The following is a 26427-nucleotide window of genomic DNA, read 5'->3' as shown; positions in this document are numbered from 1 at the left end:
GTATTCACAAACTTTCTTAATGCCTTGAATAACAAGCTTCTGCGCTCAAAATAGGGTAACACTGTCCACCGTTCTCTAGAGCTAAGGCAGGGAGTTGAAAGCACCTGTAAAAGGAGCAAATGAAATGGACTGCATGCATTAGCTACATTTGCTTGTAATGGTGAACCATGGCTCAGTGCTACGTAGATGAGCCTGAACAAATTCCTGCATAGTGGTTTTTTGCTCATGTCTTCCCTCATCCTCTCTTGGGAGAGTTAAGTTTCACTTCTACTTAGCATGTAAGAAAATATTAAAATAATAAAATCTGTCAGAAACAAATATGAAATGGTTTTTCAAATGACGTTTCTCTGGTATTTGTGACATTTAGTATTGCACAAAGCACACTGCAAAAACTGATAATCCTCTTGCATGCAAGTAAGGGTGGGAGAGGTTTAATTTTGAAGTTTAACGCATCTAGATTTGGTAAATTCTATACGTTATTAGTAAAAAACATCTCTTTGCCTTTGCACAGCAGACTGGTAGCTTACACAGTAAAGGTGGTTAATGGATAATTCCATTTCAGAGATGGAAACCAGATCTTTCTCCCACCATCTTTCTGGAGTGCAATTTTCTAAACCAGGAAGTAAGATAATCTCTCACTAAAGGTCACATTTCTGCAACAGGACCAAGTGAAAGGGCCCAGACATTGTTTTGATATATACACTTTCCAGTCTGCTGGAAAGTGTATATCCTGATACGTAAAAACTTTAGGGATGTGCACAATTCAGTGGAAGATTGGAACCTGCCGGGGGGGAAGCAAGCATTTAAATAGATTGAGTTACTCTATGCTTTTAAACCAGCTTAACTTAAACTGTGTTCCCAACTTGTGTGACTATGCTGAATGGCCTTAGGATCCCATCATTGTCATATCCCTTTTCAGGGCTTATGCTGGTTTAAAACAGAGGTCAGCAACCTAAGGCCCATGGGCCAGAAGCGACCCGCGGAGGTCATTTGACCGGCCCACAAGCTGCCCCTGAACCGAGTTGACCACTCACACACTGCACTAAACAGGCACGGCGCAGGGAATCGCTTCCGCAGCGCCAGAAGTCACATCTGTGCAGACACAGATGCTGAAAATCGTGGGCACGCACGCGATTCAGCCCACGGAGGGATCTCCGCAGGACTGATCTGGCCCAGGCAAGATAAACCTTGCCGACCACTGGTTTAAAACGCTAGCTAATCTGGGACACACCCCAGCCTATCTTCTGCTAAACCAGGTTGTGGGAGTTACCGTAAGCTTCCAGGTGGGCCAGAGATCCGCTGTTTCCCAATTCTGCTTATTCCAGCGGATGGAGCCTTAAGGTTGTATCCTCAATGACTTCAGATATCAAAGTAGAACACATTTACAAAATAACACAAAATTGTTTATTGAAAACAAGTATTTTACAAAACGTGATACAGAGCAAAAGTGTCATGAATAAATAGTCATTTCTGTAATAAAAAAAAATCATATCAAATAGCTGCAAACCAAACAAGTAATTGCTTTAAATAAACACTTTTGTGCAACAGTGTCAAAACTAGTACCCGAAGTTACCATTCAGGCTGAAGCAATTTTACCTGTGAAGTGGAAAAATAAAAGTCTAACAACCTTGCATCTGGAGCACTGGCAAACTCAAGAATTTCCAGTTTCAAATATATAAAGACAATCAATGTTCTGAACCCAGAAGGCTAAGAAAATGTCGAGCTCTCTTTTCCTGGAAAGAGTGCCTTCATAACTTCTTTAAATTGTTAAACATTCTTCTGCAAGCTAAAGTAGTACGAAACCATCTCCATGTCCCTTTAAAGCTAGCTAATAAATACTTTTAAAAGCAGAACATACCTGCTGTAAAACACAAAACACATACAGCACTTCCAACAGTCAACGTAAGTTGTAGGTGCTAGCTATACATTAGGCCTTAAATCTTGTGGTCACTTGAGCATTGTGGTCACTGGACTAGCACTTCAGACAAAGCAAATGCCTGCTAGCAAGACCCAAACTCTTAAGCATATTCCGACTGTTATTGGATGGCATTAAGCTAGCTGTCAATGGGATGTCTGTTTGAAACTGGTTATAGCAATATAGAAATCAAACACCAATAAAAATCCATGTTCCATTAGCCCTACATTGTATGTAATTTGGATTTTAAAGCAAAGCCAGTAGCCTGGGGGAACAGGGCGATGAGGAGAGATGGCCAAGATTCTCCCCTCCCCAAACTATGCAAACCCTTTTGCCTAGAACCTTATGAGGCATGGTAGGTGCAAGCAAATAAATTCACTTTCAACCCACCCTGTAAAACAGCACTGGGGAACATGTGCCCCTCCAGATGTTGTTGAACTACAACTTTCATCAGCTGTAGTCCAACTGACATGGCCAATGGTTAGGGATGATGGGAGTTGTAGTCCCATATCTGGAGAGTCAGAGGTTCACCATCCCTGCTGTAAAACAGGACAGCATACGACTAAGAAACAGCTTCCAGTCCCTCTTCTTTCCCCATGTCCCCCAAATTTGCTCCAGAAGTTTGAGGGAACTCTCACAACTTATTTAAGGGGCAGAGAGGAGAGGGAGGGGGAGTCCATTTCTGCGGGCAAAAGTTCTTGCACTAGCAGAACTTACGCATTTTCTATTTCGGATTCAGAGATTGCAAAGTCCCTTAAAACATGAATGGGTGGGGAATTTACTCATGTAAGTAGCTGGCATGGATTGGTGTGTTTTACACCTTTCTGAACTTTAGAAGCCACTCTTGTGCTGTGTAATCCTACACTTTCAGATAAAACAGTGTCTCCTGCTGATTAAGTTTAACAAAAGTGAAGAGGATGAAAATATATTTGCAGTGAAGACCAACTGGGAGGCGAGGAATAATTAAGTGTGGTTTTTTTGTTCAGAGATCAGTGCTTTGGTTGCAAGATTTTACACCTTTTTTTAGTTGTTTTACAAAATTTTGAAATAGAGATGAAGTTTTTCAGGATTCATTTGAACCAGTGCTTGAAGCCAGCATAAGCACCACTTGTATAGGATCAAGGTTTCTAAAGTTAGGACTGAATTACCACTGTGATGGACTGTGATGGTAGTGGTAGCAGGCATAGTGCCATTGGATTGATAAGACATACAATCAACATGTGATTGTGCATTGGAGTGGGGGAGAAAACATTATTTAACTAGTACATCAATACTTTCATCATGGCATTTATCTGAGCTGCCTACTTTACCTGCTCTTTCCAAATCGTATTATAAACAGAAGATGTACATGGTTTTCAAATAATCTGATTTCCAAATTCAATTCCATATGGTAATTGCAGCTAGTTTAGAATTGGAAGTGTAAACATACAGTTTTCAGTAATATCTAGCCAGTTCTTTAAGTCTCTTGGACAAATACACTCTAACATATGGGAGCAAATGGTTCAATAGAGCCAAGAAAACTTTGTTGAAGCCATTAGATTAGTGTGGGATATAGGCAAACATTTACATTTAAAGTTTTCACATAATATTTTATGTTCATTTTTCATGTGTCAAGGGAGAAAAGAGCTGGAGATTTCAGATTTTTGGCTCAACAAGTCTATTCAAGTATTAGGAAAATGCAGCAACACAGGGATATGTGTCCTGATAGTCTAATCTGCAAAGAAGCATAATATTAACTATTCTACAATATATTTTACCCAAAACTCCAGAGGAAATGTTTTTCACTTTTGGATCCGTAGCCTGCTTCCAAAGGTAGCGAAGGTCTTCTACATGTCCATGAGAAGTCATCATTTTGTTGTAAATGCATGGGTGATATGGAGCCTTCCCTTCCCCAGAAAAAAAGGGATGGTGTTGTGGTTCAATTCCCATTTTGTTGGCACAGAGACCCATGAAAACATCATCGATGTAAAGGCTTGAATTAAGAGTCTGCGAGGCTGCATATACTTTAGCTGCTACGTCACTCGATATTACATACGCAGCTCCTGCTGTGTAATCCGGATACGCAGGCCAGGGATACATTTCATAGGGAACGTAGTATTTGCTTTTCTTGTCTCTTATGGGAGGTGCTCCACGATGGACACGCCCAATCCAAAAATTCTGAACACCAACTTGTGCTAGATTTTGGAGGTATGCAACAAGATTTGGCATGTGGATGAAAATGTCATCATCTGCTGACATAACAAACTTGGCGTGAGGACAGAACGTATTTACCCAGCTAAACTGCATGAGTAATTTGTGGGTAAGGTTGTAGAAAGTATCTAAGAAGTCTCCTTGAATCAGGTCGCCGTAAAACTTGTCTTCTGTTTGAAGCCTCATTTGCATATAGTCTCTGTCTGTAAGGTTTCTTGGCTGCCCCAACACAAACAGGGTCTTTATGTTGGCCTGAAGATAGTAACGGACGTACCTTTCATTACCCCACGTTTTCCGAATAGAGTCTCTCCGGTGACGGTTCTCAGGTGAAGACTTCACAAGCAGCAGCAGCAGAACATCTTGCTTTTGACATTTCTCCTTGTGGTTGATCAAGTATTGACAGCCTGCTACCCTATCCAAGTCCTTACTGATAGATAAGCTTTCATTCACAAAATCATAGCTATTTATGAGGTATCTATAAGAGTAAGACTTCATGTGGCTCACAATACTATTGTCAAGTGGTCCCCAAAAAACCATGAGAGACAGGACAAAACAAGTGGCAAATAGCTGTACAAATTGGCATTTTCTTACTCTTCTATGATTAATGTACATTCTGATGCACTCTTCTTATGTCCAACTACAGTTAAGGATCTTTATTTTTAAACAGAGTTCTTGTTTTCGCAAAAGAGTTCACAGTCTCTCCTTCAGGGGAAGTGTTCATGGTAGATGAATATTTATTTTGGACAGCAGCCTTAATAAAATCCTCATACGCCAACTTTTATAAGTCATCTTGCTTCAAAAGTTGTTTTGCTGGAACGGAAGGTGTGAAGTAGAGTCTGGACAACAGCACCTGCTGAATATAGTCTTTGCTCTGCTGCATCTTTAGCTGATCGAAGAATTACCTTGCATTTGTTCTCTTACGGCTTAAGACATCTGCAAAATATAGGAAAGAAAATACTTTAGCGAAATGTTATTACATTTTAAATCACATTTATAATCCCATAGAAGACCCCTAAAAATACAAAAATACAACAAGTGAAGGATAATTACTCAAATTTTGGACTTATTTGTATCAAACAGACACTTCCACTTCCCCATGCATGGCTGGATTCCATGCCATTCCAGAAACCAGGGGTGGGGAACTTGTGGTCCTCCAAATGTTGCTCGACTACAACTTACATCATACCTGACCGCGGGCCATGCTGGCTGGGGTTGATGGAAATTGGGGAGTCAAACATCAAACTGCTGCAGTCATAAGTTCTTGACTATCTGATATGCAGTAATCAAGTACACAGAATTTCATCGCATTACAGAACATTTATATTGAAGTTCAATGGTTCACTTCAGACAAATTCTCATTAATTCTTAATAGTTCTCCATGGCAAGTCAATATTATCCCAATATTGCAGATAGGGGGAGCAGAAATAGCAGCTTGCCCAAGCTTACTGGCAGACCAGCCTGGATCTCAGAAGGAAATATCTTCAAACACCTATCTTTGCTTTTGCTCTGCAAGCCCTCCTCCAAATGATATATAAGTACACATATATTAAAGCGTTCTGCAGCCTTTCTGCAGATCACCTGAATGGAGCTCAGAGCAGTGTTTTGAGAACCTCTGGTCTAGAAAGAATAGGCGCTCATTCTTTGCTAATTTACAAGACCAGTTTACACCACTTTCACGAATAAGACATGAAGTATTTAAATGATATTCTGACATTGTCGAGACAATGAAAAACAAGGTATTCCTGGTATGTACATTTCTTTGCCAATATTCAGCCTTACATGGCGTTTTGAGTGTAGGGCTCGGCGATACCAGCTTTTCATTATCACCAGCCAAACATCGCAATCTGGCAATATACCAAATTTCTCCCTCTGTGCAGTATGAGGGCAGAGTGGTATGGTGGTTTCACCAGCGATATACTGCTGAGTGAAGCCAACATCACTGTCTGCTTCTCATACCAGTCCTGGGTGATAAAATGTTGATGTATCGTCCAGGCCTATTTGAGTGTATGTGTAATTTCAAGAGAAACCTGACAGCATGATGGAAAAATGCAAGTAGTATTTCTCTACCCGTGAACATATTAACAGGCACGCCAAAAATTAAAATATCCATGTGCCAGGTACTCTGCTATCCTATTCAGCATGCACCCATAAAAGCTTCTTCAGTACAGGATTAAATCTGAGGAGGGGGCTGGAAGATGGCCTCAAGCAGATTTTTACAAGGAAAAGAAAGAAATAGCATCTTTCATAAGGCTGCATTAAAAAAATCTTCAATTGTCCCAATGTAATTCTACAGTGGTTGAGTCATTAAAACGAGATTTAGTAGATCCAGAACTTGCAGAAACCAGCAGAAGTACTTAGGTTTCTGGTCACGAAGCATTAAAAATGGCCCTGTACTGAGAAAGAACGTGGTTTTTGTTTGTGCCATAGTTTGCTGTTTAATTAGAAACACCGTCTGTATGTTTGGATGCAATGGAGGTCATAAATGGAGCTAAACACTTGTGCTGTCTTCAGCCGGCCCTCTGCTCCCCAAAATCAGGCGCCCTGTGCTTCAACAGGGGACAACTGTCCCCCCAACTGTGACCTCCTAGGAAAATTCATCCCTTCCCAGGCCTATTAGGATTAAAATCTGTTGTGTGGAGTCCCAAATGGGTTGTCTAAAATGAATTTATCTGAAGGCAGCAGGGCTGTTAACCTATGTGGGCAGGGATGCTTTTATTAATTTTTCCTCTTGGTTTTAATGTACAGTGGTGCCTCGCAAGACGAAAAGAATCAGTTCCGCGAGTCTCTTTGTCTAGCGGTTTTTTCGTCTTGCAAAGCAAGCCCATTGACGGCTTAGCGGATTAGCGCTATTAGCGGCTTAGAAAAGGGGGGTGGGGAGGGAAAAAACCCCGCAGGAACTCGCAAGACATTTTCGTCTTGCGAAGCAAACCCATAGGAAATTTGTTTTGCGAAGCACCTCCAAAACGGAAAACTCTTTCGTCTAGCGAGTTTTCCGTCTTGCGAGGCATTCGTCTTGCGGGACACCACTGTACTTATGTGTGTTGGGGGACGGGGTTGGTGGTTCTGTCTGGTTGTTTTGGGTTGCCTTGGGCAAGATTAACTAACTAAATAACAGAATACCTAAAAGCAGGAAGCCCAGTGTGGTAAGCAGGAACTCTTTTTTTGCCCAGGCTGCCTGCAGCTGTAAGATACCATTTGAAGCCAATGGCTAGCAAGGGATTTGCTTGTTGAAAAGGCACATATAAAAGCCAGCCTTCTGTGTGAGGACTGGGGACAGTGGCCTCAGGGGCGAAGAGGTGACAGCAATGCCCCCGTCTCTCCTAAATTTCCCTCAGGCTGCCTGATGAGAGACGCACTTCAGTGAGAAGGGCTGAGGCGGCCATAACGCTTTCTGAGGAGAAACAGTTGCCTGCCTGCTTCCATAAACAGTCCAAGTGGGGGAGGGGAAAGAAAAGTGAAATTTGAATCTCAGGCCCTTCTTCCATCTCCATTGCATGCGCTAGCTCTTCAAAAAAAGCAGCATTTGTTCAGACACAGGAAGCATGTTCATAGCCACCACCACCCACAAAAACAAGAGCCTTTTATTACCACACCTGAAGGTAATCACAAGGCAGGCAGACAAGCGTTTTCTTCACTCATTCTCCACATTGCAAGATCTGATCTCTATCACTACCCAGTTTTTCCCAAATGAAGCATAAAGCACTGTGCTGTGACAATTTGAAAAATAACATCTATAAAGCACCATGCTAACTTTATTGCTAATCACCCTATCAGACTGATCGCTACGTCACAAGGCCAGAAATTTAATAAAGCAGTCGCCTCTGAAATAGCAGTTTCACTATAATCTGTTTGCTAGGGTCCAGTTAAAGCTACTTTTGGTCTCCATTTGGGTCCATGAGAGGCCCTAACTACCATTTCAGAGTGAGTGTGCCTGTGTGTGAGATAGGCAAGATAGACAGGGGACTCTATTCCTCTGCCCTCTCAGTGTTTTAAACCACTTTGAATTTGAATATATCTCATGATCAGGACTCTGATCCCCCTGCCTAAAAAACCACAAAAGCCCCTTAACAAATATGAAAGCAGAAGTCATGCAAAACAGCATTGTACAAGTGTAACCACTGTTCCGTCAGTGAAGCTCAGGACTACCAACCGAAACAACCTGCAAGTCACTGACCGCACTGTGGCTTGGTAATGTGGTGAAGCAGGAATCCACACCTGTATTACTCTTCCCCAAAACCTGAGGCAATGTGAAAGAGCCCTTTGTGACAGGAGAAACAAAACTAGAAAGAAATACAGGGGGAAAGCCTGTCTTCCTATAAGCCAAAGCTGCAGAACTCTCAGCCTCATGGTGGCTAGAAACACAATTTTGAATTTAAAAGCAATGCACAGCAACTACAGTGGTGTCCCGCAAGACGAACGCCTCGCAAGACGGAAAACCCGCTAGACGAAAGGGTTTTCCGTTTTGGAGGCGCTTCGCAAAACGAATTTCCCTATGGGCTTGCTTCGCAAGACGAAAATGTCTTGCGAGTTCCTGCGGGTTTTTCCCCCTCCCCCCCCCCTTCCTAAGCCCTAAGCCGCTTATCAGCTGATCCGCTAAAAGCCGCTAAACCGCTAATAGCGCTAATCCGCTGTCAATGGGCTTGCTTCGCAAGACAAAAAAACCGCTATACGAAGAGCCTCACGGAACGGATTAATTTCGTCTTGCGAGGCACCACTGTACTGTATTTTGCATTAGAGTGCATATTCAATGTACAAGCAGGGCAGGCTTACAGCCAGGCATCTCTGGTTTCCAACTTTCTTTTTTTTTTTTTTGCCATGCCCCACCTAAGCATCTCTAAAATCTCTATGACATATAATATTATTCAAAAAGCGAACTCCTGTTCACGTGGAGGAACCCTAAAAGGCCATTAACTTGGTCTAACTCATTCACGAATTGCCCCCCTGTGGGGCGTGTGCCCCACGTTGGGAACCACTACTCTACACCAAATTAAAGAGTTCAGCTTGGTCTCCTCTCACAAGTAACTCACAAATTCCTGTAGTTGTTTGGAACGTTATCTGTGAAGTAGTTTAATTAAACCGTGGGTGGCCAACCCATAACAGACAAGCATTATATTCTAAATAATATTCATCACAGCTGTTATTTAACCATTCCTCGGTAGAGGTTTAGCAAGAAAGGGAATTGCTTGCAGAACTGGCAACAGCCTAAATGCCTTATAATTTCAGATTTATAGTAAGAGGAGTACAGGATCTTTGTCTCGGTTCAAAGAAATTCAGGCATCATGTGAGATGCAGCTGGCCTGAAGCAGTCTTGAGGTGCTCCAGTTGAACACAACCAGCACATGGTATTTACCCTCCTAGCGGAAAGGGAACCGTTTGGTTTTTGTTTTCTGGTAGATGGCCTGTGCTATGATTAACAACTTAGACAGATGTAGCCAAGGTTTGCAGCTTGTGGTGTGCAACAGGAGGGAGAAAAGCTGCAGAAGCAGTTTTTTTTAACACAGTTGAAATCAGCACTTTCCGCAGCACGAGTCAAGCTGTATTATTGTGGTTACATAAAATTACACAAACAAATGAAACACTCAGCAACTGCCTAGACAAGGTTCGTTTCAGCCTGCATGCTAAAAAAAATAAATGCTAGAAAGCAGCCCTAAGTTATTGGGGGGCTGGGGCGGAAAGAGAAGCAACGTTATTTTGCCCAATCTATCTGGATTGCCAGGGTACCGTATTTTTCGCTCTTTAACACGCACCTGACCATAACACGCACATAGTTTTTAGAGGAAAACAAGGGAAAAAACATTCTGAATGAAACAGTGGGTGTATCATTTTTGTGCTTCATGCTGTGGCCACAGACATGTGATCTGATGGTGAATTTGGGCTGACCCAATGCAAAAATCCTGAGAATCCCTGTGGATCCATGCTTTGTAACCACGTTTTTGCACCATTGCAGCCCCAGGCAACAGTGGGTGCGTGATTTTTGGAGGGCAGGCTGTAGCCATGGACATGCTATGTGCTCTGATGGTGAATTTGGGCTGACCCAATGCAAAGATCCTGAGGATCCATGTGGATCCATGTTTTGTAACCACGTTTTTGCACCATTGCAGCCCCAGGCAATAGTGGGTGCGTGATTTTGGGGGGGCAGGCTGTAGCCATGGACATGCTATGTGCTCTGATGGTGAATTTGGGCTGACCCAATGCAAAGATCCTGAGGATCCATGTGGATCCATGCTTTTTAACCACATTTTAAGTGGGGAGGGAAGGAAAAACACAGAAGGGACAAGGAGCAGGAGAGGGGTGTGCAGAGAAGCAGCTGGCTAAGAATGCAGGAGAGGGGTATAGGGAGGAAAGGAAGGCAAAAGTTTTCCCTCACCTACCCACCCAAGCCAGCCAGCCCGCGCGCTCTCTCTCTCCCTCCTGCATGTTTTCAGCAGCACGGAGACACTCTGCTTTCCCCTCCACTTGCCTGGAGGGGAGGGGCTTTCCCTGCTCTTTGTTCGTTTGAGCAAACACAGCAAGGAAACCGAGGTGGGTGGGCAGTAAGACCCTGAGGCAGAATGCCGGAAAGCAGCCGCTTCCTCTTTTCAGGTTTCCCTTCTAGGAGACACGCAATTTGATTTTTGCCTGCTTTTTTTTGCCTCCCCTTGCACTATTTGGCTCCAGGGACCACACATTCGCTCAATAACACGCACAGACATTTCTCCTTCCTTTTTAGGAGAAAAAATCTGCGTGTTATAGAAGGAAAAATACGGTAACTCTCTTCTTATCCCAGTTGCTAATTAATTAAACAAGTTCATCTTCCAGTGATGCTCACCCCCCACCCAATTTTTTCTGCCAACAAACCCCTACAATTCTCAGAAGATTTAGGGGAATGTTGTGGGCTAGGGAGCATATTCAGTTCTTGTGGGGCACTGGCCAAGCCTTCAAGGTCTCAGATCTAGCACATCTCAGAACACTGTTTGAAAACCACTGTCAGATTCCCTTCTTAACACAGCGCAGGCAAGTACCAGTTATTTCAGCTGCATGCTACTGTTGTGCTATACTTCTACTCAAGCACTCGTGGTTTTTACATCCTTCCCCAAAATGGCGCATCTCCACACTACAAGTCATGCTGATGACTAGTGCCAGCAAAGTAGGACATTAATAAGCACAAAATCCATTGTGATTTTACTCCTCATGCCCAATAACAATGCATCTTGGAAGGCCCAAATAATCCCAACACTGGGATCCCAGCAGCTCTCCAAATAACTCGTAATGGTATACCTAGGATTCTCCCATATTTATACTCGCAATGCAGCAGGGGAAATTGGGCTGGAAGAGAAGCTTTCTGACCATGAAACTTGTTGAGGGTAACTAAACGTGCATGGAGGGTTTGGGAGAACCAGGAGGCAGAGAAGGAAATGGAGAGGCGTAATGACAAAAGGTTTGCTCAGATTTTCTTCTGGCAACAAGTAAATAGTCTTTTTTTAAAATGTAAGAACTGCCCTACTAGATCAGACTAAAGATCTTACCTAATCCAGGATTCTCCCTCTAGGCACTCAAGGCAGCTTGCCCATTTATCCCCAGGAGAGGTATAAACGATTATCAGTTTGGACTACATGCATCAATTCAAAACAAAGTTAGAAATGCTGGTACTTTTTAATCTCCACCCTTCCCCCAAGGATGACACGAGTAGCAAACAGAGGGCTCTAATATTTAAAGTGTTCAGAATGCCATCCTAGTGGCATTTATTGGAGAACGCTCTTTTTCTTGCAGGAGTTGTATAAGCTGTTCTTTAAATAGAGAGAAAGAATAGTGAAAATGTCTTAAATCAGAAATATGAAAGTTCTACGGGAATGCACATTCACTATTTCTTGTTAAAATATTTTCAGTGCTTACACTTAATCGCATACTTTATTGCCAAAAACAAAGATTCCCCCCCCCCCGGTGTTCGGATTCCAGTTATAATTAAAGGGTTTTTTAATTAAATATGTACACACGCCCAGTTTCTAGTCCATTACAAACATCCCTTTGGTACAAGTTGTACTTCAATCACAAAAAAATACACCCTCTGATCAAAAGTACAACATTTCATTAAATATCGGGCTGAGCTTTGTAGCCTTTGCAAATGCACTGTGTCATGCAACAGTTACGCAAGTGTCAGGGCATGGAAAGCTTCTGTATGTAACAATTTCTGAAGCCTCGCTCAGACAGCGTGCCTTGCATCCAGGTGGATTAATGGAATAGTAATGTAATGACACATGAAGGAAACCATGAGAAAACTGTCAAGGTAGAAGTGGTTTTTAAAGTCTTTTAACGCGTAAGTGTAGAAAGCCCACAAGGCACACAGTGTGCAATTCCAGGAAGCAACTCTGATTTGAAAAGGCTTCACTTCCTTCCTTGCACTCCCTATAACCTTTAAAACTATCAGTTTTCATCCTCACACCCTTGACTGATGCATTTTTGTGCCCTCAATATGCAACCTTTTATACATCTTGGGGAATGGAATATTCTGGATGCTTCTCCCAATTTGCCCAAGCAGTCACCTACTGACTGTGTAACTGAGTACAGTACCTGAGTGGGGTTACCATGCAAGCTGGTTTGCATATTACAGTGGTGCCTCGCAAGACGAAAAGAATCCATTCCGCGAGTCTCTTCGTCTTGCGGTTTTTTCGTCTTGCGAAATAGCGGATTAGCGCTATTAGCGGCTATGGGGCTTAGCGGATCAGCTGTTAAGCGGCTTAGCTGTTAAGCGGCTTAGCGGATCAGCTGTTAAGCGGCTTAGCGGATCAGCTGTTAAGCGGCTTAGCGGCTTAGATCAGCTGATAAGCGGCTTAGAAAAAGGGGGGGAAACCCCGCAGGAACTCGCAAGACATTTTCGTCTTGCGAAGCAAGCCCATAGGAAATTCGCTTTGCGAAGCACCTCCAAAGCGGAAAACCCTTTCGTCTAGCGGGTTTTCCGTCTTGCGAGGCATTCGTCTTGCGGGGCACCACTGTACTCTTGTATTAAAATGTGCAATGCAAGACTGGAAGCTAGACTTTGCCCCAGAGTGTAATCTGAAGGCAAATGAGGCAACCACCTTGCTAATGGTAAGCAGGTCTGAGTCTGGTCAGTGCCTGGATGGGAGACTGCCTGGATTACCACATGTGGTGTCTTGGGTTCCACAACAGAAGAAAGCCTTGATATAAATTTAAGAAATTAACAAATTCATGCTGAATGGTTTAACACAGAAAACTAGATTCCATAGTGTTTTATTTGACACCTTCACTTCAAAAGTGTCTTCAGACGAAAAAGGTTGCAATATAGTTTATAGTTTTCAGGTTTCTAATGTCAGCAACCCCATCCCAGGGTTGTCTCTGTGTGTCTCTCACACATTAGCCACACAAAAGACACCTCCCCATTCTGCTAGGGTAAGCAGCAGAAAGTATATATCCCCTCTATATACACTACACCGTTTGTACATGGATAGGATAGCATAGAAATGTGCTAACAGAAACAGGATGTGCACATAGAATCATAGAGTTGGAAGAGACCACAAGGGCCATCGAGTCCAACCCCCTGCCAAGCAGGAAACACCATCAGAGCACTCCTGACATATGGTTGTCAAGCCTCTGCTTAAAGACCTCCAAAGAAGGAGACTCCACCACACTCCTTGGCAGCAAATTCCACTGTCGAACAGCTCTTACTGTCAGGAAGTTCTTCCTAATGTTTAGGTGGAATCTTCTTTCTTGTAGTTTGGAGCCATTGCTCCGTGTCCGCTTCTCTGGAGCAGCAGAAAACAACCTTTCTCCCTCCTCTATGTGACATCCTTTTATATATTTGAACATGGCTATCATATCACCCCTTAACCTCCTCTTCTCCAGGCTAAACATGCCCAGCTCCCTTAGCCGTTCCTCATAAGGCATCGTTTCCAGGCCTTTGACCATTTTGGTTGCCCTCCTCTGGACACGTTCCAGTTTGACATGCATCTGGCTCCCCATAAAACCACTCAGCACACTGTGGTTTTCAGGCGGCTTCCAACCTGTCACTGGTTCTTAAAAAAAGAATCATTTTATTTTACTCATTTATGAAATTTATTCCCTAGTTCGAAGGTGGGCTTCAAGTGAAACAGTTCCAAATGGAACAGGTCAGTACAGATTCAGCTAAAGAGGTGCATCCCACAAAACAAAACACCTTAACTTTCAAAAGGCCAGGGTGAAGAGGTGCATCTTCAGCATATGGTGAAAGCTGTACAATGCAAAGATTCCTGCACTGAAGGGGGTTAGACTAGATGACCCTTGGGTTCCCTTCCAACTCTACAATTCTATGAAAATGCTAGATGCCCTCCACAATTGGGGGGTGCGGGGCACAAGGAAAGCCCCCTATGCAGACCTTAACCTCTGAGAAAATGGACAGGGAAAGTATTTCAGATATCTTGGACCTAAATCATTTATTCAATTACCCTAGGTTTTTTTATATATACACACAGGATAAGAACAGAAAGAGCTGTCTTACATTGAATCAAGACCATCTGTCCAACTAGTGCAGTATTGTCTACAGGCCTTCAGGCCACAGCAGATAATTCAGTTAAGATGTTGACCCTGTGTGTGTCAGTGTGAAAAAGGGCAAAATCCATGCTAGGGATCATTAGGATTTCTTATGCTTGGACCACACAAGGAATACTGTGTGCCGTTCCAACCGTTTCACTACAAAAAACGATACTGCAGTCCTGGAAAAGGTTTAGAAAAGGGCAATCAAAATGATTGCTGTGGTCTGTAGCAACTCTCTTACGAGGAAAGGTTACAATATTTGTGCCTTTTTCCATTTAGAGAAAAAGCAAGTGTTTAGCGGGGTATAAAATTACACATGGTGCGCAAAAAAGCGGACAGAGAAAATATAATAATAGTAATAATAATAATAATTTATTATTTATACCCTACCCATCTGGCTGGGTCTCCCCAGCCACTCTGGGCGGCTTCCAACAAAAGATTAAAAATACATTAAAACATCAGTCATTAAAAACTTTTGTAAACAGGGCTGACTTCAGATGTCTTCTAAACGTCAGGTAGTTGTTTATTTCCTTGCCATCTGATGGGAGGACGTTCCACAGTCCAGGTGCCACCGAGAAGACCCTCGGAGCTGGACCTCAGTGTCTGAGTTGAACAATGGGGGTGGAGACGCTCCTTCAGGTATACTGAGCAGAGGCTGTTTAGGGCTTTAAAGGTCAGCACCAACACTTTGAATTGTACTCAGAAACATACTGGGAGCCAATGTAGGTCTTTCAAGATCGGTGTTATGTGGTCTTGGCGGCCACTCCCAGTCACCAGTCTAGCTGCTGCATTCTGGATTAGTTATAGTTTCCAGATCACCTTCAAAGATAGCCTCACGTAGAGAGCATTGCAGTAGTCCAAGCGGAGATAACCAGAGCATGCGCCACTCTGGTGAGACAGTCCGTGGGCAGGTAGGGTCTCAGCCTCCATACCAGATGGAGCTGGTAGACAGCTGCCCTGGACACAGAAAAGTTTTCCCTCCCCCCTAACACTAGAATTCAGGGACATCTAGTGAAGCTGAATGTTGGAAGACTCAGGACTTCTTCACAAGTGGAGAGAGAGCTGTTGCACTCAGGTCCTGCTTGCAGGCGTCCCACGGGCACCTGGCTTGACCGCTGTGAGAACAGGATGCTACTCTAGATAGAACACTGGCTCTGCCAATGTCCTTAACCTAGGGCGTCAAATTTTGTGGTGCCTTTTACCCAAGTGAAATAGCTTTCTCAAATCAATACACCCCCCCCCCCAAAAAAAAATAGTATGGATTATTCCATTTGCCAAGATCAGTTGTCACTGAGCCCTGGCTCGCTCTGTCCCCCTAGCATGTTTAAGCACAAAGCTTTAAGAGTACAGGCATACAACCCACATGAAACAAAGGACCTTACATGGTCAGAAATGGTTTCCTCAAGGCACAGAAAGCCTATTTAGCCATCTATAGAAGCATTACTCAACCAGCCCTAGCTTCACTCCTCAGTACTTATTTTTACATGAGCATGTGATGGTCACAGGAAAAAGTTAGTCAGTGTTAACACCCATTACATACCAAGCTGCTGGCATACACCCACTGCTGTGTGCGGAGCTCAGCTTTTATAGCACATTGAAACTTGCAAGCCCTCAACATCTTGGTTCCTTCAGATTATATTGATCCAGCCTTCACCTAGCTTGTGTCTTCTGGCCTACAGATTACTTCACTGGTGCCTTAGCTCAGAACAAACTTTGCCTGTGGAAAACAGCAAATTCGCTCAACCTGGACATCAAATGAACCTCAACGATACCAGCCAGTTGCAGGCCTTGGGTCCCCCCCACCCGCTGGGCACTAAATGAAGGCTGCTGGCCAGACTTTTTCTTAGAACTACAGCTTTGGAACAAAAAGCACACTTAGCCAGTAATTGACAAACAAAGCATCCTATGTGCTTCCCATAGCTCAGTTTTAGAGCTTTGCAAGCAGGGATGAAACACAGCACCTCCAGTTAGAAGGATCAGTTAGGTGTCAAGAAAGAGCCAATACTGAACCACTAACGTCTCACATCAAACGAAACTGATCTGTAGAAAACAACCTGAAATAAGAGACAATGCATGTACAGTGGTACCTCTGGTTGCAAACAGGATCCGTTCCAGAGGTCCGTTTGCAACCTGAAAAGAACGCAACCCGTGTCTGCACGGGTCGCAATTTGCCGCTTCTGCGCATGTGCACGACATCATTTTGCGCGTCTGTGCATGCATGAGCGGCGAAACCCAGAAGCAACTCTTTCCAGTACTTCCGGAACGCAACCTGAAGCAAACGTAACATGAGGTATGACTGTACAAAAGTAAACTAAGAAATCTTTAATAAAAAAAAAAATTAGAAAAATAAATAGAGCCAATATTGGATCGAGCCAATAACACATCTTGTCTGGCATGCTGTTCCATGGGTCTCCAAAAGCATTATTACTTCAAGCTGTGGAGGCAGAGCTTGGTAGACATGGTAGCCAACAGTCTTTGAGTGCTCTCTCCTCCATGAATTTGTCTAATCCTCTTTTAAAGCCATTCAGGTTGGTGACTGTCTCCTGGGCGAGGGAGTTCCATAGTTTAATCATGCTCTGAATGGAGAAGTGCTTTCATGGACCTGTCCTGAATCATTCCAACATTCAGCTGCAAGACTTCTACCCAAGAGTTATTGCCAGTAGATACTACTGGACTGGTTGGACCAACAGACTGACTCGATACAAAGCCTGAAAAACAAAACTACATTACAATCAAACTTACACTACTTGGCAAATAGCTTTTAGGTGTTTTTAAAACTCAAATAGCTAGAGCACACTATAGTGTATAGGCACGCAACTTGATATCTGGAGCTACTCGTACAACAATAGGCTTACTTTCACTTCTGTCATTTGCTGCACTTTCAGCATGCATTAGTTTTGTTTTGCAAAGGCCATTCACTTATCCTGTTCGTAACTGGAACAGTTATCTAGGCCAGGAGAGGAGAATGGGGGATCTCTTTGTCCCTCAAGTTTCTCCCTGTTCCATAGCTCAGACAGACACAAGACTGAGTTCCCTGTAAACTGAAAATTTGGAGGATGGATTTGTGTGCATTGCTGACCAAAGCAGAAGCAGACTTGCGAGTCTTTGTGGAGGCTGCAATTAAGAGACTGGCAACATTAGCATATCACAGCAAGCCATGGTTAGTGGGCTGCCATGAATGCACAGACTGCTTCACTCCTCCCTGCTAGTAAGAATGATCTCAGCAACAATCCCTGGTTGACCTGTTATGTCCAAGCCAGGAATTCAAACACACTGTCATTCAGATGAACAACTGGTAAACCAAGAACAAATCTTGGCTTTAGGTCATGTTTTATTTGGAGTGAAGCATAAGCCCCCCCCCCCCAATTTGGACACAGGACCCAAGGATTGGGGTTTGTTGCATCTGCTTACAAGCAGGGAGGAGTCAGCTGTGAGCAATCTGTGCATTCTTAGTAAGCCATAAAACATGGCTTACCATGACATGCAAAAAGCAGCCAGCATGTAGGATGCAATGTCAGATGGCCATGCCAATATGAAGAATCCTCCAAAGAGTGTTTCACACATGAGTTTCATCATATGCAGCAGTGTGTTCATGAGTAGGGAAAAGCAGGCTGGAATCATGTAGAAACTGTTGTGTGAACCAGCCTACAGGAAATATGCATACTGAAAATGATTGAACTGTAGATGCAGCATACCAAGCTGGCTTTAAGACAAGCCACCCAACAGTTACTTAAGAGGCCTTTTTAGTTTGCAAACCTGTCCCAAAAGAGAATTCAGCCCAATTCCATTTGATAACAGAAAGTTGTCCAGCATCCAAGGTCAATTTTCATTGACTCATTTTCTAAGATTGTGGGGTGGGGGGGGACCTGATTATTGTTGAATAATTGGCGTGGCGTAGCTAATTGGTTTACGACTGAAGGGCTGCCTTCAGATGTCTTGTAAAAGTCAGATAATTGTTTATTTCCTTGACATCTGATGCGAGGGCGTTCCATAGGGCGGGCGCCACCACCAAGAAGGCCCTCTGCCTGCTTCCCTGTAGCTTCACTTCTCGCAGGGAGGGAACCATCTGAAGACCATCCCTTGCCACCCCATTAGGAGTGCACACTTTGCTTCCTCTTAACAGCTGCATGCAAGGAGGCCACTGCTACACTCATGAAATTTTACAGCCTAGGAACAAATACTTAAAATCAATGCGGCACATCCGTGGCCATGCAAGGACTGGATTCCAGATCGACTAAGCCAGGGATGAGGAACATGTGGTCCTCCAGATACTATTGGATTCCAATTCATATCAGCCCCAAGCAGCATGGCCAGTGATCAAGGAAAGATAAGAGCTGCAGTCTAGCAGCAGCTAGAGAGCCACTCTGTGTTAAATGCAGTTGTTTAGCCACTATCTTTTGTACTGGGAATGCAGAAGTATCGAAGCATCTCCCAGGTTCCCTTTATCTTACTCAATAAGCAAGAGAGCTTATTCAATAGGCAAAAGAGCTTCTTATTACCACACCACACCAAATCTCTTAGCGAAGCTACACCGTAGGAGGACAGAGCAGAGAGATAATGGTATATGGGAAACATATTTTGAAGGAGTACGGTAACTACATGGGACTCTTATCAAGGCAAGATGTTCCCACTGCCATTATGCTTAAGCCAAAGCAAATCTACACATAGACCTGAACTGATGCAACAGTTATTCTCTCCCCCAGAAAACTCCTGGGAACTTTAGTTATGCAAGGGGAGAGGACTAATCTCCGCCACATCACCATACCATAATTCGAAGATTTTTTGTGGAAATACCATGATAATTAAGTTGATATGAAAACAGATGTGCTTTTAGTCAAGATAGCACAGTACTAAGCAGAACACGCACACAAAGACCCACCCAAATAATCAGAATAATCTTTAATGCTATCAGCACCAATGAAATAAAGGGAGGATTGGGGGTGGGGTGGGGAGGTGTCTGCAAAACAACAACAAGGCAGCCTCCAACTATGGGGTTATCTCTAACAAAAAATGTTCCAAGACTGCACCTTTACATTTGACAAGTACCCACCATTGCAGCTGACACACAAAATAATAGGAACAGTGTAGACCACGTACTTACAGCATTTTAGACAAAAGATCAGCGACCTTCACATTTTTTCCACGTTCTGCTCTCCCCTCAACCTTTGAGCTCTTTAACCATTCACGCTCACATCACTCAGTCAGCTAATTTAGTGAAAGATACATAAAGGAAGTTTAAGAGCAGGAAACACTGGTGGAGGGGAGGTGTCTGTGTCTGCCATAAACAGATGGCTACTATAGGAAATGAACTAATTTTGCAAGCACAGTTATTACCACAATCCCTAAGCTCTATATTCAACACCATACAACAGAAGTCTTTAGCCGCGTTCTTAATAAAAGCAGCTGCTTAAATGTACACATTAGCTTGTTTCTTCTTACCAAAAGCTGAGGCTAATATTCTTGGCATGAGAAATATACAATGCTGTAAGGCGCCCAGAATGGCTGGGGAAACTCAGACAGATAAGCAAGGTATAAATAATTAACGTCACATGCAGAACATCTTTGGAACCCATCAAATACAGGGCAGCACAACAATATTTATCTTAGTTATCCCTTGAGTGATTTTTACTATACAGCTGTAACAACTGGGAATGGAAGCAACAGTGACTTAATAAGACCTAACGAGGATTGGATTTGAATTCACATTTTGCCTTCTAAATACAGTGTCTACCCATTCATGGTACAGGATGGAAACAGAGGCTGGATGTAGCCATAAACTGCTTTGTTACAACCTGTTCCAATTCCCCGTATTTTTCGCTCTTTGAGATGCACCAGACCACAAGACGCACCTAGTTTTTGGAGGAGGAAGACAAGAAAAAAAGTATTCTGAATCTCAGAAGCCAGAACAGCAAGAGGGATCGCTGCGCAGTGAAAGCAGCAATCCCTCTTGCTGTTCTGGCTTCTGGGATAGCTGCGAAGCCTGCATTCACTCCATAAGACGCACATACATTTCCCCTTACTTTTTAGGAGGGAAAAAGTGAGTCTTATAGAGCAAAAAATACGGTATAATGCAAGTTATTTTGCACTTCTGCTATCATATCAGCATATACATCCCTGCTTATCACCACCTCAGGGAATTATTTGCACATATTCCATTTTGTATATACAATAAATACCCTTGCCTTTAGCAACGTTAAGAATAGAGGAGGTTTTCTTAAACCACCATCCAGCCCAGTACTGTCTCTGATGGCTGGCCACAGCTCTCCAAGCAAGGGGCCTTTCCCAGCCCTACCAGGCAATCCCTGTCATTAAACCGGGAACTTTTTTATTTGCAAAACATTTACTCTACCAGCGAGCTACAGCTCTTCCCTCTCATGCAGCCCTCTACAACTTGGTGCCCACCCACCCCCAAATCATAGAACTGTAGAGTTGGAAAGCACCAAAGCAATGCACGAATCTCAACACATCCTGTTTTTTAAAATTATGTATTATTATTATTTATTAAATTTGCATGCCACCCTATACCCGCAGGTCTCAGGGCAGTTACAGCATATAAACCACAATATAAAAACACAAAATACATAACAAAAACAACCCAAAAACACCGCCCTCCCGAACACATTTTAAAAGGGCGTTGGATGTCAATCAGCCAAAGGCCTGGTTAAAAAGGAACGTTTGGCACCTAAAGGTGAATAATGAAGGCACGGTTTGAAACCATACCAGAGCCTGCTTAGCTTTGCAAATGTTGAGACTGCAGCTCCCATCAGTCCCAACCACAATAGCCAATGGTCAGGAGTGATGGGAGTGATGGGATCTAGGAGTCTTGGTTGACCACAAACTTGACATGAGCCAACAGTGTGACGCGGCAGCTAAAAAAGCCAATGAAATTCTGGGCTGCATCAATAGGAGTATAGCATCTAGATCAAGGGAAGTAATAGTGCCACTGTATTCTGCTCTGGTCAGACCTCACCTGGAGTACTGTGTCCATTTCTGGGCACCACAGTTCAAGAAGGACACTGACAAACTGGAACGTGTCCAGAGGAGGGCAACCAAAATGGTCAAAGGCCTGGAAACGATGCCTTATGAGGAATGGCTAAGGGAGCTGGGCATGTTTAGCCTGGAGAAGAGGAGGTTAAGGGGTGATATGATAGCCATGTTCAAATATATAAAAGGATGTCACATAGAGGAGGGAGAAAGGTTGTTTTCTGCTGCTCCAGAGAAGCGGACACGGAGCAATGGCTCCAAACTACAAGAAAGAAGATTCCACCTAAACATTAGGAAGAACTTCCTGACAGTAAGAGCTGTTCGACAGTGGGATTTGCTGCCAAGGAGTGTGGTGGAGTCTCCTTCTTTGGAGGTCTTTAAGCAGAGGCTTGACAACCATATGTCAGGAGTGCTCTGATGGTGTTTCCTGCTTGGCAGGGGGTTGGACTCGGTGGCCCTTGTGGTCTCTTCCAACTCTATGATTCTATTCTATGAGTTGTAGCCCAACATATGGAGAAGACCAGTTTGAGGAAGGCTGCTGCAATGTTATAATCGCTGCCATTGGTTCTCAAAGCCCAATGTCACCCTCTCCTTGGAGAGCCTCAGAGATATTCTTGGGCTTGCTCTACTGATGCCTTCACAGGCATGGAATGCAGAGCAACCACTCGCTTCCACCATCACTCCAGGAAGCTCTTCATGTTGTTCCAAAAGCTGACTGCCAATAAATCAGCAAAGTACCTTTTTTTATATAGCATAAACTTCCCTATAGGCTCTCAACCATATTAACACACACTATGGAAATTTTTGTTCTCAGGATGGGCACAAAATAATATTCTGAGAATCATCGGCCTCCATTAGCAACAGGAGTGAGGGGAGGGAAGAGGCTTAATGTGTGTGTTTTCTTACAACTTGAGAAATGCCTGTGAAAACAAAAAAAGGAAAGAAAAAGGCCTCGAGTAAATTCAGGTTGACAAAGTTAGCAGAGGCTTACCAGCGCTCAAAATGTTTTCCACACCCCTCTCTTCACAGGTCCCGTAATTCACTCTCAAACAACAAATTGTAGACTTTCATGTACACTCCAGCCAATTAACTTTTCAATTACAGGTGTGGAAAACAGCAAAAAATAACAATAATAATGAAAGTAACAAATACCCAGCTGTATACTCCAGCCAATTAACTTTTCAATTACAGGTATGGGAGATCGCAAAGAGAAGTGAAAAAAAAAAAGCCTTTAATTGAAACATCTCTTGTGTAAACAGCCTAAAGCAGAGCTAGGCAGGGCCTGGTCCCTTCTCATCAGCTGCTACAACTAAAGGACAGGTGTTACCTACACTCCCCTAATTGCAAAGCTAAGTTAGAAGGATGGTTACCCATTTTTAGTCTGCAAGCCCTGAAGGAGCGTCTCCACCCCCATCGTTCAGCCCGGACACTGGGATCCAGCGCCGAGGGCCTTCTGGTGGTTCCCTCATTGCGAGAAGTAAGGTTACAGGGAACCAGACAGAGGGCCTTCTCGGTAGTGGCGCCCGCCCTGTGGAACACCCTCCCTTCAGATGTGAAGGAAATAAGTAGCTATCCTATCTTTCAAAGACATCTGAAGGTAGCCCTGTTTAGGGAACTTTTTAATATTTAGCGCTGTATTGTTTTTAATACTTGATTGGGAGCTGCCCAGAGTGACTGGGGAAACTCAGCCAGATGGGCAGGGTATAAATAATAATAATAATAATTATTATTAGCCAGAGAGTAGCACACAGACTGCAACCTGGCACCCTCCAGATGTATTGGGCTGCAGCTCCTATCAGCCCCAAGCCAGTAGGAGCAGTTGGTTAGCATCCACCTGTCTCAGGAACCAGTGCAGAGTGCACCTTTGGGGATGAAGTCAAACTGTTGGAAGGAATTGCAGTGTTGTTGTTCTTAAAAAAAAACCCACTCGGAGAGCCCCAAGGTGGGAGTGGATGTGCTACAATAACCTCATCGTATGTTGCTGTGGCAGAGTTAAACATATACAGGCTACCTAGATCCTCTCTCAAGGGAGTCATAGAATTGTTGAGTTGGAAGGCACCATGCAGATCATCCAGTCCAGCAACCCCTGCAATGCAGGAATTTTTCGCCCAAGGCGGGGCTCGAACCTACGACTCAGATTAAAAGTCTCCTCCGTGCAATTTAAAAGATTGCAAGAGGGGGGAGGGTCATGCGATCCATTTGGGATCCCACCTGCAGGGGACAGCAGAGGCTGCCAAAGGAACCAGCAAATTCCAGCCAACCAAGGGAGCAACTCCTCCTCCCAAACCAAACACTACTATGGAAACTCCACAGGTCGTCTTAAAAGAGCAGCAATTTTTATTTTTTTTCATGGCGCTGTATGGGCCTCCGGCTTACAAAAGCAGATGCCACAATGGACTCTGTTGCTCGTGCCCCAAGACTCTTGTCGATTTTGCTGCAAAGGATTAAAACTGTTACTGTGGGAACTCTCTTGTTTCTTTGCTCCCACTCCCATCCCTCCCACCCAATAAAATGCTAAACGAAGAAGGGGCGAAATCCCTTCCCTGCCCTCTTAGTCGGGGGCGTGGGAGAAACTAGCCCGCTCCGGGTAGCTTGCAAAGTATAATAGCCCCAACGACGCAGAAATGAGAATGCGTCGGATTGCCTAAGCAAAGAAGCTTGAAAGCGCACTCGCCTTCCCATTAGTGTTGGCGGGTGGGGGGGGAAAAGCAAGATTTGCACAACAGGCAATTCAAATGAAAAGCAGAGGGCAGGGGGAGGGCCTTCTGCAGAGACCCGGCTGTGCAAAAGTTTTTTTATCATGCGGGGGGAATCGGTCTCGTTCCCTAAGGCTGGAGGAGGAAAAAGGAGGAGGCTCCTCTCCGTGCCTTTGGGGTCGACGTTGCAATTTTCGCCAGAAGCCACAGGCAGCTGGATCGGCTCGATTTTGCCGGGAGGGAACACCCGCAACTACACAAAGCCGGGAGGGACTGGCGCGAGAATGTGCCAAACGAGGTGAAGGATCAGTCGGGGGTAGCGGGAAAAGTCCCTGCAGCTGAATTTAAGAGTTATTTTGCGGGAAGTCTCCTCCTTTTCCAAAAAGGGAAGAGAAAGAGGAATGGCGATTGCAAAAGCAAACCCAGAAAGGCACGCGCGATTCAGCTGCAAATAACTTTTCCCGGAGCGAGCGAGTCAATTACCACACCTACTTTCGGGAATTTAAAAGCTAATGGTCGCGCGCATCCAAAGGAGATGGGAGCCCAAACGAGGCCATAAAAGGGACCCTCTTTTTTCAAAAGGCGTGAAAGGGGAAAAATCCTAGACAATAGGCTGTCCTCGTGAACTATTTGCAGCGTTTCAGGCTCCGTTAATAGTCACCCTTTCCGAAAAACTCGTGGGGTGGGGCGGAGCGCAGGAACTTGCTGGGAAGTTTCGAAATAATGTGAAAAACCCAGAAAAACTTCCCATCAGGAAAATGTGAAAAACCCAGAAAAACTTCCCATCAGGTTGCTGCCTTTTACGAAGGATCTCGGCAAAAGCTCCCCAGCCCATCTCCCGAAAAGAAAAGCATTCTGTCCGACACAGTATTTTTAAAAATCGGATATGTAATGAAGGGAATGGCTTACCCTCGCAAAGGCTGGAGAAACCACCCGGCTGCCAAGGGGACGCTCCTCCGGCCTCTCTTCGGGAGCCCCAAAGCAAAGGCGCGCCTGCGAAGAAGAGAGAGAGGAAAGCCGGGGGAAACCCCGCATTCACGCTCCTTCTTCCTCCCGGCCGGGCGCGCCACTGAGCTCCATTCACGCCTGGGCAGGATTAGGCGAGCCCTGGAGAGGAAGCTGATTGGCCAGAATCACTTCCTAAAAGCGGAGGCAGTTCCCCCGCTTGACACAATTCGCATTCCGCCCTCTTCGAAACCGGCAGCCCTGCGCTGTGGGCGCTTCGCTCCGGAGTCAGCCTCCCCGAAAATGCGCCCCAGGACTTCGCCCTCTCCAGCTGGATCTGTTTGCCCCGGACGCTGCTTGTTCCATCGTTTTCTCACGCTGAGAAAATCGCCTGCCTTTGGGGAATGGCTTAGCTCGTTTTCGTTTTAAAGATGCGCGTGGTTCTCGAGAAGTTACATCTCAGAAGAGAATTAATTTGCAGTGTCTGTGTACGCCCAGGAACCGATACCAGGGCATGGCTTGCAATTTCTCCCTCCGCAGTTGCTGAGGCACATTCTGAGCTGTTGGTCAACCTGTGTTATGTTTTTCTCTAGTATCTTTAACCGAGCAAGCACAACGTCTCCAGCTCTTTATTAAAGGTAAAGGTAAAGGTACCCCTGCCCGTACGGGCCAGTCTTGACAGACTCTGGGGTTGTGCGCCCATCTCACTCAAGAGGCCAGGGGCCAGCGCTGTCCGGAGACACTTCCGGGTCACGTGGCCAGCGTGACATCGCTGCTCTGGCCAGAGCCAGAGCCGCACACGGAAACGCCGTTTACCTTCCCGCTGGTAAGCGGTCCCTATTTATCTGCTTGCACCCAGAGGTGCTTTCGAACTGCTAGGTTGGCAGGCGCTGGGACCGAGCAGCGGGAGCGCACCCCGCCGCAGGGATTCGAACCGCCGACCTTTCAATCGGCAAGTCCTAGGCGCTGAGGCTTTAACCCACAGCGCCACCTGCGTCCCTTCAGCTTTTATTAAATGGCAGTAAACTGAATGCAGGCAGCTGATTGTTCCGGAGACGTTTATTTCTGAGGAATATTCTGGGGACATTTATTTCTGGCATGTAGCTCACCTCATGCAAAAAGTCCCCAAATTCAATCCCTGGCATCTCCAGGTAGGGCTGGTTGAGACTACTCTCTAAATCCCTCTTGAGACCT

At 44.5% G+C, this 26427-nt stretch overlaps 2 protein-coding genes across 15 annotated transcripts in view; one reads left to right on the top strand and one right to left on the bottom strand.

Annotated features, from left to right (window-relative positions):
- Nucleotides 1-26427, top strand: part of MCF2L2 (MCF.2 cell line derived transforming sequence-like 2) — a 218911-nt gene that overhangs the window by 81283 nt on the left and 111201 nt on the right. The window lies entirely within an intron of this gene.
- Nucleotides 1382-25476, bottom strand: B3GNT5 (UDP-GlcNAc:betaGal beta-1,3-N-acetylglucosaminyltransferase 5). 4 transcript variants are annotated; one of them, XM_079978191.1, is made up of 2 exons: nucleotides 25198-25476; nucleotides 1382-5038 (listed from the first exon to the last, which is right to left on the bottom strand). In XM_079978191.1, the coding sequence occupies exon 2, from the start codon at nucleotides 4715-4717 to the stop codon at nucleotides 3584-3586; it is 1134 nt and encodes a 377-aa protein (XP_079834317.1). In that variant the 5' UTR covers nucleotides 4718-5038; nucleotides 25198-25476; the 3' UTR covers nucleotides 1382-3583. The 4 variants fall into 4 exon arrangements, with proteins under 4 accessions (XP_079834317.1, XP_079834320.1, XP_079834318.1 ...); XM_079978194.1 differs by lacking the exon at nucleotides 25198-25476 and adding an exon at nucleotides 19710-19733; XM_079978192.1 differs by lacking the exon at nucleotides 25198-25476 and adding an exon at nucleotides 7699-8243.

Source organism: Podarcis cretensis (genome assembly GCF_951804945.1).
Source record: "Podarcis cretensis genome assembly, chromosome: 5".
Taxonomy (NCBI): domain Eukaryota; kingdom Metazoa; phylum Chordata; class Lepidosauria; order Squamata; family Lacertidae; genus Podarcis; species Podarcis cretensis.
The sequence above is the reverse complement of the archived record's forward strand: the minus strand, read 5'-3'. Positions and strand labels throughout refer to the sequence as shown.